Consider the following 11,408-nt stretch of genomic DNA (forward strand, 5'->3'; position numbering starts at 1 on the left):
TTTTTAAACTGATTTTGGAGTTAAAGTATTTCACTTACCTCAGATCCTGTGTAAATGGATTTCTGTTTATTACATTCGTCAGCTTCTGAATGTCTCATCTATTTATTTATTCATTTATTCATTCATTCATTCATTCATTCATTCATTCATTTATTCATTCATTCATTCATTCATTCATCCACTCTTATAGTGACCAGATGGGTAACAAAGCAGCCTATATTCATCTCAGGGGATCTGACCTCAAGCCTGAATTCCACCAGTTCACTGCTGTGGTCAGTATCTTCATTCTTAAATAAATGCTTTTTTTTTTTTTTGATTGGCTAATCGCAATTGCTAACCACACTTAAGGGATAATGTATTTCCAACTGTGATGAGATCTGATGACTATTAATAATAATAATAATAATAATAATAATATTATTATTATTATTATTATTATTATTATTATAATTATTGGTTTCTCAGTAACAGCTTAAAATGTTCAAACACAGTATAAAAAAATCCCATATTTGCCCTGCTCCGCATTACTGGCTATGACAGGTACAGTACTGCAGAAACTAATAACTCAGTCTTCTTTCTCTTTATTATCCATAGTCCTTAATAACTCAGTCTTCTTTCTCTGTCTCTCTGCAGCCTCATCCTAATGTTAAACCCATGGTCTATGCCAACTCTCTCCTGCAGTTGGGAATGATGTAGAGGGATTGGTTCTCCAGCCATTTCTCAGCAACTGTTCCTGTCTCAAGTCCATACCAATCCCTCCAGACGTGTCACACACATTCTTCTCATTCCGGATTCCCATAAGTGACTTGTCTCTCTCTCTCTCACTCACACAATCAGTATTCCACCTGGCTTGAGAAGCACTCTTGATTGTGCAGAGTAAAAAGCAGTGAGAAAAGAAACATAACAGGAATTTCCTGTTCATAATCTGCTTACTCTTTGATAGGTCTCAATCTCAAATTAAAAAGACACCATCCTCCGCTCCCCCTCCATTTTTTTCCTCCCTGTAGAGCTGCTAGGGTTTTTATTTTATCTAATTATGAGTGGTTGATTCCTCATCTGCAAGACACAAGGAGCTGGACTGTACCAAAGACCTGGGGCCCTTTGTGCCAAACGTCTCAGAGAATGAGGATCATAGTTTTGCATTTGCCATCAGAATGACTGAGACGCTTGATACTCGGGTCCTGAATTTGAACCGAATTGGAGAGGAGAGGCAAGGCCAGCCCCCCCCTCCCCTGCAAACATATCTGCATTGTACACCCCACCCCCCACCCCGGAGCTGGGTTGGGAGCAGCGACAGCGTGTTCCTGTGATACTGTAGCCATGATTTAATTCTGTGCTGCTTTCATAATCAGCCACGTCATGTGTCTGTTAATGTCTTGTGGTCACACTAGTATATAAATGTAGTAAACTTGAACAGTTGTACAGATTACATGCACTGTAACTGTATTCCAGGTAGATACTTAACTGTTTCAACACTCTCTGCCCTTATTTAAATTGTGAAGCGCAGTAGCTGATGGTAATACTTCATAATATTTCATCCTGTTGGCAGCTCCCATGCACATGCTTCTTGCCCAGCTCGCTTGACTGAAATGCACTGGAAATGTGGACAGTTTGTTTAGCTAATCTCTGCCCCTTGTTCATTTGTTTAGCTAAGCTCTCAGCTTCACATGAATTTGTGACAGAACATGGAATATGTTCAGAAACTGTCTCCCTCTCTTAAAACGCACAGCAGCCATACCTATATGTCCTTGATTTTTTAGATAATGTTATATACACAAATGTGTATGTATATACAGTATATACTGTAACATTAAAATCCCTGTGTACATGTTTGAGGAAAAAAGTTGTTGAATTAAAAAAACTCCAGTCCAATTATATGCTTTGCTGTCTTTTTTCAAACACCTAAGAAAGCTAGTATTTAAGATTCCACCCACCCATCTCCCATTTGGCACTTTATAGAAAAGCTGTCCCTGTGTACCAAAAAGCAAATTAAAATGTATTCACTAGCCTTATATATCTCTAGAGTTATAACCCTGTTATTTCTTTGTTTTTCTTATTCATATTGATTTTTTTGCACCCTTATGAATTGAATTTGTATTAATGTGTTTTTCAAAATTAACATTTAAACATCCCTACTCACTACTAAGTTGGGGGATCTAGGACTGCATACATCCCTGTGCGACTGGATCTCCAACTTCCTAACAGACAGACCACAATCAGTACGAGTGGGCAACTGCGCTTCATCCACCCTCACCCTCAGCACTGGAGATCCTCAGGGTTGTGTCCTAAGCCCCCTGCTCTACTCACTGTACACCTACGACTGCACAGCCACTTCCAGCTCCACCATCATTGTCAAGTTTGCTGACGACACCGTTGTCATGGGTCTGATCTCGGACAACGACGAGAGGGCCTACCTGGAGGAGATTAAACACCTGGAAAACTGGTGCCAGGAAAATAATCTCCTCCTAAACGTCAGTAAGACAAAGGAGATGATCGTGGATTGCAGCAAGAAGCAGGAGCGGCACTACCAACCTGTGAAGATCAGTGGAACCACGGTGGAGAGAGTAGATAGTTTCAGGTACCTTGGTGTTCACATCTCGCAGGACCTGTCCTGGTCCCGCCATACCAACTCCCTGGCAAAGAAGGCTCGTCAGCGTCTTTACCACCTCAGACGCCTAAGTGACTTCAGACTGCCGCCAAAGTACTGCGGAACTTCTACACCTGCACTATCGAGAGCATCCTCACGGGGAACATCACAGTCTGGTTTGGGAATAGCACCAAGCAGGACAGACAAGCACTCCAAAGGGTAGTGTGTTCAGCAGAGTGCATCACTCACATGGAACTTCCTGACCTGCAGACCATCTAGGAGAATTGTGAAGGACCCCACCCATCCCAACAATAGACTCTTCTCTCTGTTGAGGTCAGGGAGGAGCTTTTGCTCCCTGAAGACCAAGACAGAGAGGCTGAAGAGGAGCTTCTTCCCACAGGCCATTCGGGCCCTGAATCAGGGAAACTGATAAACAGTGGGGACCACCACCACCATGTAACATAACTGTATATCTGTACATCTGTATATATATATTTATATTCAATTACCTTGTTACACAACAACTAGATATGTTATTATACAAAATGGATCTGCACATTCTGTAGATTGTGTACATATATACCCAACCATATACATTGTACATTGTGTATATAATCATAATATACATACATTGTACAAACATTGTTAATATATTTTGTACATACATAGAATATATATATTTATCTTGAATATATATATTTCACATATAGAGAAAATCTATATTTCTCTATGCACCCCTGTTTTCTTTTCCTCAGTTTGGACAGAGCACTCTCCACCATTTCACTGCGAGTTATACTGTGTATGACTATGTATGTGACGAATAAACCAAACTTGAAACTTAAAAGGGAAAGGAATAATGAGTTGCCTAAGGAAAACGCATTAGCACTTTTATTTTGAAAGATTAAAAAAAAAAAAAAAACTTTTCGGTACCATGTTTAATCGATAATTATTTGTTTAAATTAGTAGGTAACGTTAGCTATTTGTCTACCTAGCAACAGAGGTTAGAAGATATTTTTATATGACAAAAATTCTTGTTCTAATCATGTCATCCCAAAATGTTTTGGCAAGTCGCGAGCTGATTCCAATAGCATCTATTTGAGCAGGATTATGCCAAAATACTGTTCTGCACCGAATTGCAAAAATGGATCTAGGAACGCGGGAAGCGAAAGGAAGAGCTTCTACAAGTAAGTTTGATATATAGAGCCAGCTGGCTAATGTGGCATAAACACCGGACCAGCAGGGAGTTTGTTTCGCTGCGTTTAGTGTCAGCGGCGAGTAACGCTGGGCTTTTCTATATGTCAGCTAGATGGTGGTGTAGAGCCAGTTAGTTTACCTAGAATATAACATTTTTTGCTTTCTGCTGCATGTTGACTTACAAAAATGCCTAAAAATGCCACCTCTGATAAATTAGCCTAAGGGAATTTATACCGATTGACAATGGAAAAATGTAGTGTTGGTTCTTTTGCTAATAGACGCCAGCTAACCTAGCTAAGTTAGTTATCGTTTGTAAACAAAGATGACGGCACGGCCATGATAGTAACGGAAGTGCCATTGATCCAAGGTGTTGATCATCTTTCTTTAACAGCTTATTGAATTAACAAAAGATAACATATCAAGATATTGTAGGTATGCGTTGAAACATTATTCTACTTTTATTCTTATAGAATGATGATGCACACAAACAGGCATTTAGATTTACGAAGGTCCTTAAAAAAATTAAAACCTCGCAATAACGGCGGAATCTTCTTTAGTCTTTATCAGACTTTATATGCAGTCTGTGGTCCCTATGTGAATAAACTTAACCATCATGTTACAACAGCCAGCGTGTACCATCTGTTTTCAATCGTTTCTAGTTATTGATAATGCTAATTAATGAACATCTTATTTAGAGACCTGATTGTTTTGACTTAAACCGAGAGCAGTCCGTACTGCTTTGCTACCTCTGATCCCGTATCATCCCGTGCCCTTAAGAGTACGTTTATTTTCGATGTAATACTGGACTTTAGTTTTTGAATCGGATGTAATACTTGATTTTAGTTTTCAATAAACTAGAACCAAAGTCAATGTTCAGTTAGTTCGAAGTTAACTTTATATCTAGCTAGTTGTCGTTAGAATATTAGAATCGCAATTAGTATCTATCTGCTAGGGTTAGAGTTAGCCTTGTTGGCTGTAGTTACTTTCTGAGGTAGCTAGCGTTTATGGATGCATAATGAACAATGTTAATGTGTTATGATGTGTAGCAGCGTGTATTTGTGTGTTGTGATGTGTATCAGTGCGTATTTGTTTGCTTTTAATGCACACACACGGCTCAAGCCACTGACACTTATTCAAAATGCAGCTGCTGGAGTTCTCACTAGGAGCGAAATACAAGAATACATCAGCCCCATTACTCACGCAAGTCCTTAAACAGGCTAGTAGTATACTACAGAGTACACTTCATTACTGTCTGTAAACCGCTTAATGATGTAGAAACAATTTATTTATCTGATATGCTGTAGTGTTTTGAGCCCAAGGTAAAGAGTAAGAATGGCAAGGCAGCAAAATATAGCTAAAACATAGAAGAGCCCCAGAACCAGATGTTTTTAAATCAAAACCAAAAAAACGTCCTTATTTGGTCAGGATTTTAGCTCAGGTTAAACACTCATCAGGTTAAACACTCTTCCCTCAGATCCTGAAAGACTGCACTTCAGTTTCTTTTAGTTCTTAATTTATTCTGTTTATTTTCATCATTTAACGCAACACTTTACATTTTTATTTCATTTTACACACTTTATATATTTTAAACATTTATTTTAATTAATAAGTTTTATCTCTTTAATTTCTCATTGTATTTTTTAAATTAACCTTAGTTTTTTTTTAGCATTTTATTTTTTGGCAAAAACCTTCCCAGGGTAATGGATCTTAAAATGTATTAAGCTTTATTATTCTTTATTTTTCTTCTCAACTATATGAAGCACTTTATATTACCATTGTGTATGAAACATATTGTACAAATAGACTCGCCTTACTTTAACTGTATCATCATTGTGGAATAATAAATGTGGAATAACATTTTTTGACACACATAAACGCAATATCTTGATATCTTTTATTAATCAATTACAAGCTGTAATTTTAGCATCAATTTAGCAATGGGATGAACCCTGTGGATCAATGGCACTTACTTTGCCACTGACTCTCCTTCTGTTTCTGGTAACATTGCTCTTGAAACTGTGTATGAGTTATTCCAGGATTATTCCAAGTGAAATGAGTGAGAGCAAAAAAACTTTTTTCTAACCTTTTGTTAAAGCCCTTCTTGGGCCAAAGTAACCACACAATTAGTTATATGGTACAATTAGTGAGTTATTGGATTCAGATTCTGTTGGTTGATTTCAATACCTGTTCGCTCAGGTATCCATTACATGACCCAGAGAGGTTACAGCTGTGGCTAAAGCATATTGGTTGTGGTGAGTGGACTCCGTCTGGCCACCAGTACCTGTGCCATGAGCACTTTGAGCCGTCATGTTTTATCTCGCGCTGGGGAATGCGCTACCTGGCCAACAACGCCATGCCAACCATCTTTGACCTGTCAGAGCCCAGCAAAGTAAGACAGCCTTAAAGTCAGACCAGAAGGGTTTAAAAAAGAAAGAAACTAACTACCATGCACGCTTGACTCTGATAAAGTTACTTAAACAAACTCCAAAATTCATTGTGTAGTTTCTCAGATTCGAAGCATAAGCCTTTTCTTGCAAAGACTGCATGATTAGATTAATTACAACATTGACAAATAATGCTGAGACACTATTCTTCCTGTATGCTCTTAATTGCAGAGTATTTTTCTCCTTAAAATAAATAACCTGTACAATTTACATTTAGAAGAGGAAACATGCTGACCATTGTGAGAGGAGAGTTGAACAGCACAGAATTGGGTTAACTCTAACCTAGCAAAGAACTGCACTTATGGACCCACAGATTACTGCAACTCAGTCTGGCAAAGTGGCATGTCGTAATGTCCCTGTAGTGCATGACTGTTGTCCAGGTGCTGTGAAGTTGTGCGCCGTAACTGTGAAGTCATCGATGCCTTCTGAGGAACTGCCACTCCCAGTTCTGAACGGGACTGGGAACAGACGGTTGGCCGTGACCTCTGGCAGTCAGTCCACTGGGACCATCCCTGTGATGCTTCTTCGATCAGCTGGGGAGCTGGTATGCTGCAGAGATTCCGGACGAAAGGTGGTGGTGGTGTTCAAGGGTCCGTCATCAGATGTTGCAGAAGTTTGCATAGATGCTGCAGCATCTGTAATAATGAACATGGCAGCGGGAGTGGAGCAGAAGAATTGTGACCTTTCACCTCTGGCTGTTGTAAATGCTGAAGGGAAGGACAGCACGACTGACCAGCAGGGTGGGGAGGTCCAGGTTGTGGCCTGTTTCGATATGATTCCCAGTGTCCCCTGTCCTCTCAGTTCCATATCTGTGCCTGCTGGGCTTCCTGGTTTGTATGACCACCCCATGCCTTCTCCTGGTTCTTTGGTCCTCACTCTTGAGAAGCTGGTATCAGTAACTGAGGAAGGACTACAGAAAATGGAGACGGATGCCCAGCAGAGCAGCCAGTTAGAGGAACATCGGTGAGAATTTTACTACCACTGTCATTGTAGATGTAGTACTTTTGCCATCTAGGCATATTCACTTGTTTTGGTGTTAGGATTTTTCATGAACATTCACCAAGGACGATGCTGTCCTATTTCTTAGCATATATTGAATATTTCTTTGACAACAAATAAGTGAAGGCATTTTCTTGTTAGTAAGAAATTGTACTGGCTGAACATTAAGTGGCATCATAATAGGAATGGAAAAGGTGCTTCATACAGAATCATTTTGTACAGTAACAGCTACTTTTTTGGTCTCCTGTCCATGGCCTCGTTGACCACCACCACCACCCCCACCAACCCCACTTCCATACAAACAGGCTGAGTAAGGACCAGCTGGGGGCGATAGCCACCGAGCTGCAGAAGCGGGTGAAGGTCCTGCAGCAGAGGCACCGGCGGCACCTGGAGAAGCTGCTGGGACTGGAGAGCGTCGCAGCCCAGCTCCGGCAGAGCAACCTGCTCATGGAGGAGCGCCTCCAGCTGCTGGAGAAGGTACTGCAGGCCAGACGTCAGCCACCAGAGCTTGTCCCTTGTCTAAATCCCCAGAGTGGGTATTTCATAAAGCAAGATTTCTTGGTTTGCATTTACATTTATGGCATTTAGCAGATGCTGTTATCCAGAGCAACTTATAAGAGTGCTTTGTCATTTACCCAAAGAACACATCCTAGCTAGTAGCCAAATATGGAACATGAGCTTTTGGAGGAAAAGTGTAACTTCAGTTTTTACTTAGGACTGTTGTCCAGATAAGTTTAAGCCTGTTTTGTGAAATACCCACCAGGAGAAGGTTTGAGAGTTACACTGCTAAATGGATGAATGTAAACCAGGTGTGTTCAGTCCTGTCCATAAAGTGTCAGTGTGGGTGCAGGTTTTCATTTCCAGCTGGTGCGAAACCTGATTCCACTTGTTTAATCAGCCTTAGTCTATGAACAGTTGATCAGTTTTGCTACTGTTTCTTGGGAATGAAGATATGCAGCTCTTTAGAGATGACACTGGGCACTGCTGATGTAATTTCACATGCCATTCTAGGACTGTGTTTAGTCAGAACTTTTTATTTGTTTAGAGATCTTGGGTTTATTTATTTCCCTTCCTTATCAGATCAGGTTTGTTTGTTTAGACAAGGCTATAAGGTTCCATCCATGACCAAGACTCGATGGAAACCTTCCGGTCCCTTGCCAGACAGAATGGATAGGTTTATTCTTCTTGTTCCTAGCAGAGTTATGTGGGACAGTTGAAGCCATCTATTGAGGCTAAAAGTCTGGTGCTGAACTCGGCACATGTCTGGCTGCGTGTGTTCCCAAGGAAACAGGCCACATCTACCAATGTTTGTTATTATCATGTGTCACTACTTGAGGTTCATTTCCCAGATCTGGCTAGTGGGAGAAAACTGGCACAAAATGAAAAAACACCAGCTTGTTCCTGTATATGCATGTGCTTCGAACTGGAAAAAAAAATCCCACATGAACCCAGATGCTTTTTTTTTTTTTTTTTGATCTTTAACCCTAGGCACATATTGTCCTAACGAGGGTATAAGTGTCAGGTGAATATGTGTGTTGACGGCATCAGGCCATTGAAACAGGATAATATAGACATGAACTACAGGGGGTTTTTTTTGTCCCATTGTGGCTTGACGTGCTGAGGCAGTGTGCTGGTATAACATTATATAATGCTACACGGAAAGTAGGTTTGTTGTGCTAACTATCTAGAGAACAGGTGGAGCATTTGTTGATTGATGCTACTGAATGCAATTTTGTGGAAGTGTACTTCTTATAAGAAGTCATTCAGAACTCAGTGTACTCGTTATAAGAAGTCACACAGAACTCAGTGTACTCATTATAAGAAGTCATTCAGAACTCAGTGTACTCCTTATAAGAAACCTGCACCTTTGGGAAGCTGTGGTTTCCGTATTCCTTTTGCGCAGGTGTAGAATGTACATATGTGGTGTTCATCACCGGTAGTCTGGTGTGTTTAAGTATAAATAGACACACAACAGGTGAACGTAAGCTGAAGGAAGGTGATCATCAGTTGCTTGCAGTTGACATTAGTTCTTCAGTGTTAGTTTGGTGTGTCCCTTTCCTTAATGAAGGAAGAAAAGGATGAGCTACATGGCAGTAGGACAGAGAACTGTTTAATGTACCCTGATGTAGGCCCATTCTAACCCTAACCCTTTGGTTGCAGGACTTTGCATTGTGTAAAGAAGTAATTGTCTTTTTTGTGTGTTAATTAGGGTCTCCTGTGACTTTTGTTTAGGTGTACTTGCAGACCAGTGCAGCTGTATCAGACACTGGCAAGACTGTGGCCATCATTTATGAAGATGACAACACTCCATATGTCTAGACTCAGACAAAGACAGATGATGAGGAGCAATCTGACTAATTTAAACAATGCACTCTAGATGTAACGCATTGGCCCAAGTGCCGAAGGGCATGGAGCAGGACACGCAGACTCTCTCAACATGGACAAACATTTATTTACATAAAACATAAAGACTATAGTAGCACTCACGTATAACACAAACAATGAACATAGGCACATTTAATACTAACGATTTTTAACATTAACACGAGCTAGATAAACATATTCACTAATGTTACATTTAGACACTAACAAACAAACAACACGCTACATCAACAACGACCAACAACACTGCACACTGACGCGGATTTAAATACACAAAGACAAACAAGGTGCAGGTGTGGTCACAAACAAAGATCCTCCCACTGCATGTGGCGGGCCAAACCATGTGACTCGCGAGAGGCGAGCGTTCCGACACTAGATCAGTGTGCCTTACTGAAAGGCATTAATAGCAGAGATTAGTTGAGCACAAGGAATTGCTACCCTCCGTCTTAAAGTCAGCAATCTCTGGGGCTCCACATTACCATAACCCTCTGGAGCTTCACCTCGCCCTAACCCTCTGGAGCTCCTACACTTTCTAACCCTCTGGAGCTTCACCTCTCCCTAACCCTCTGAAGCTCCAGTTTGGAAGTGAAATAGAACTCTTCCTCTTGGTGTTTTAAAAAGCTTTCATTCACACTGTTTGCATTTTGATAGTTTCTAGTTATACAGTAAATAAAACATGAACTTGACGATGGGCTGCTCTAAACTCCATGACTACTGGTAGTTTGTAAGCAGTTCTATGATATAAAATATACTATTGTACAAAGTTTGTATGTATCTGTTCCCTGCATATTTAATAATGAAACGTGTGTCACTGGATTTGACATACAAGTTATTTATGTTCTTTACTGTTTCATTTCACTACTGATTACACAGAAAGTGATCATTGCATTGTAGCATTACAGTCTAGGAATAGTTTAATTACTTATAATTCTACATAATCTTAGAAATAATAGTCTTAGACACATACATATATGAATGTTTTAGAAAATGCATTAAAAATGGTACCAGTAATGGAATGCTATATTTCAACTACCACTATATTTGACTTTTTATGAAACAGTTTTTTTTTCTTTGTTAAAGATATTATATAATATATAACAACTATACTGCCTGGCCAAAAAAAGGTCACCACCTGGATTTAACTAAGCAAATAGGTAAGAGCCTCCCATTAGATAATTACTGCATGTGTGATTATGTTTCAGCTGGCAACAAGTTATTTAACCCTAACTGATGCAGTGAGTAGCTTCTCATTTGTTAAACAACCATGTCGAAAGACATCCTGTAGTCGTGGAAAAGATGTTAATCTGTTTCAGAAGGGTCAAATTATTGGCATGCATCAAGCAAAGAAAACATCTAAGGAGATTGCTGAAACTACTAAAATTGGGTTAGGAACACATTATTAAAAAGTGGAAGGACAGTGGGGAAACATCTTCAAGGAAGGAATGTGGTCGGAAAATCTTGAATGATCATGATCGGCGATCACTTAAACGTGGTGAAATCAAATTGTAGAAAAATAACAGTAGAACTCAGGGATATGTTTAATAGTGAAAGTAAGAGCATTTCCACATGCACAATGCAAAGGAAACTCAAGGGATTGGGACTAAACAGCTGTGTAGCCTTTAGAAAACCACTTGTCAGGAGGCTAACCGGCAAAAAGGGCTTCAATTTTCTAGGGAGCGTAAAGATTGGACTCTGGAGCAATGGAAGAAGGTCATGTGGTCTGATGAGTCCAGATTTACCCTGTTCCAGAGTGATGGGTGCATCAGGGTAAGGAGATGCGGCTGAAGTGATGCACACATCAT

The 11,408-nt window shown here is 40.0% G+C and overlaps 2 protein-coding genes across 2 annotated transcripts in view; both read left to right on the forward strand.

Annotated features, from left to right (window-relative positions):
* The window catches only part of ppp5c (protein phosphatase 5, catalytic subunit), a 31,595-nt gene extending 29,720 nt beyond the window's left edge, over positions 1 to 1,875 (forward strand). Inside the window, exons 11-12 of the mRNA XM_035528510.1 lie at positions 191 to 272; positions 634 to 1,875. Coding sequence (XP_035384403.1) covers positions 191 to 272; positions 634 to 696 — 145 coding nt within the window. The 3' untranslated portion in view covers positions 697 to 1,875. The remainder of the gene's footprint in view (positions 1 to 190; positions 273 to 633) is intronic.
* A 1,670-nt stretch (positions 1,876 to 3,545) lies between these two features.
* On the forward strand, positions 3,546 to 9,864 carry LOC113568174 (THAP domain-containing protein 5-like). Its single transcript, XM_035528571.1, has 5 exons — positions 3,546 to 3,771; positions 5,978 to 6,178; positions 6,517 to 7,188; positions 7,530 to 7,701; positions 9,457 to 9,864. The coding sequence occupies exons 1-5, from the start codon at positions 3,695 to 3,697 to the stop codon at positions 9,541 to 9,543; spliced, it is 1,209 nt and encodes a 402-aa protein (XP_035384464.1). The 5' UTR covers positions 3,546 to 3,694; the 3' UTR covers positions 9,544 to 9,864.
* The last annotated feature ends 1,544 nt before the right edge of the window (positions 9,865 to 11,408 follow it).

This window comes from Electrophorus electricus, chromosome 7 (assembly GCF_013358815.1).
Source record: "Electrophorus electricus isolate fEleEle1 chromosome 7, fEleEle1.pri, whole genome shotgun sequence".
Lineage (NCBI taxonomy): Eukaryota > Metazoa > Chordata > Actinopteri > Gymnotiformes > Gymnotidae > Electrophorus > Electrophorus electricus.

Excerpts from the sequence above, each read along its gene's own strand:
- LOC113568174 (XM_035528571.1), top strand. The coding sequence starts at position 3,695 with ATGCCAAAATACTGTTCTGCACCGAATTGCAAAAATGGATCTAGGAAC. Across the intron at positions 6,179-6,516 it reads GAGCCCAGCAAAGTAAGACA|AACTGCACTTATGGACCCAC; the intron begins GCCTTAAAGTCA and ends AACCTAGCAAAG. Across the intron at positions 7,702-9,456 it reads GCCTCCAGCTGCTGGAGAAG|GTGTACTTGCAGACCAGTGC; the intron begins GTACTGCAGGCC and ends ACTTTTGTTTAG.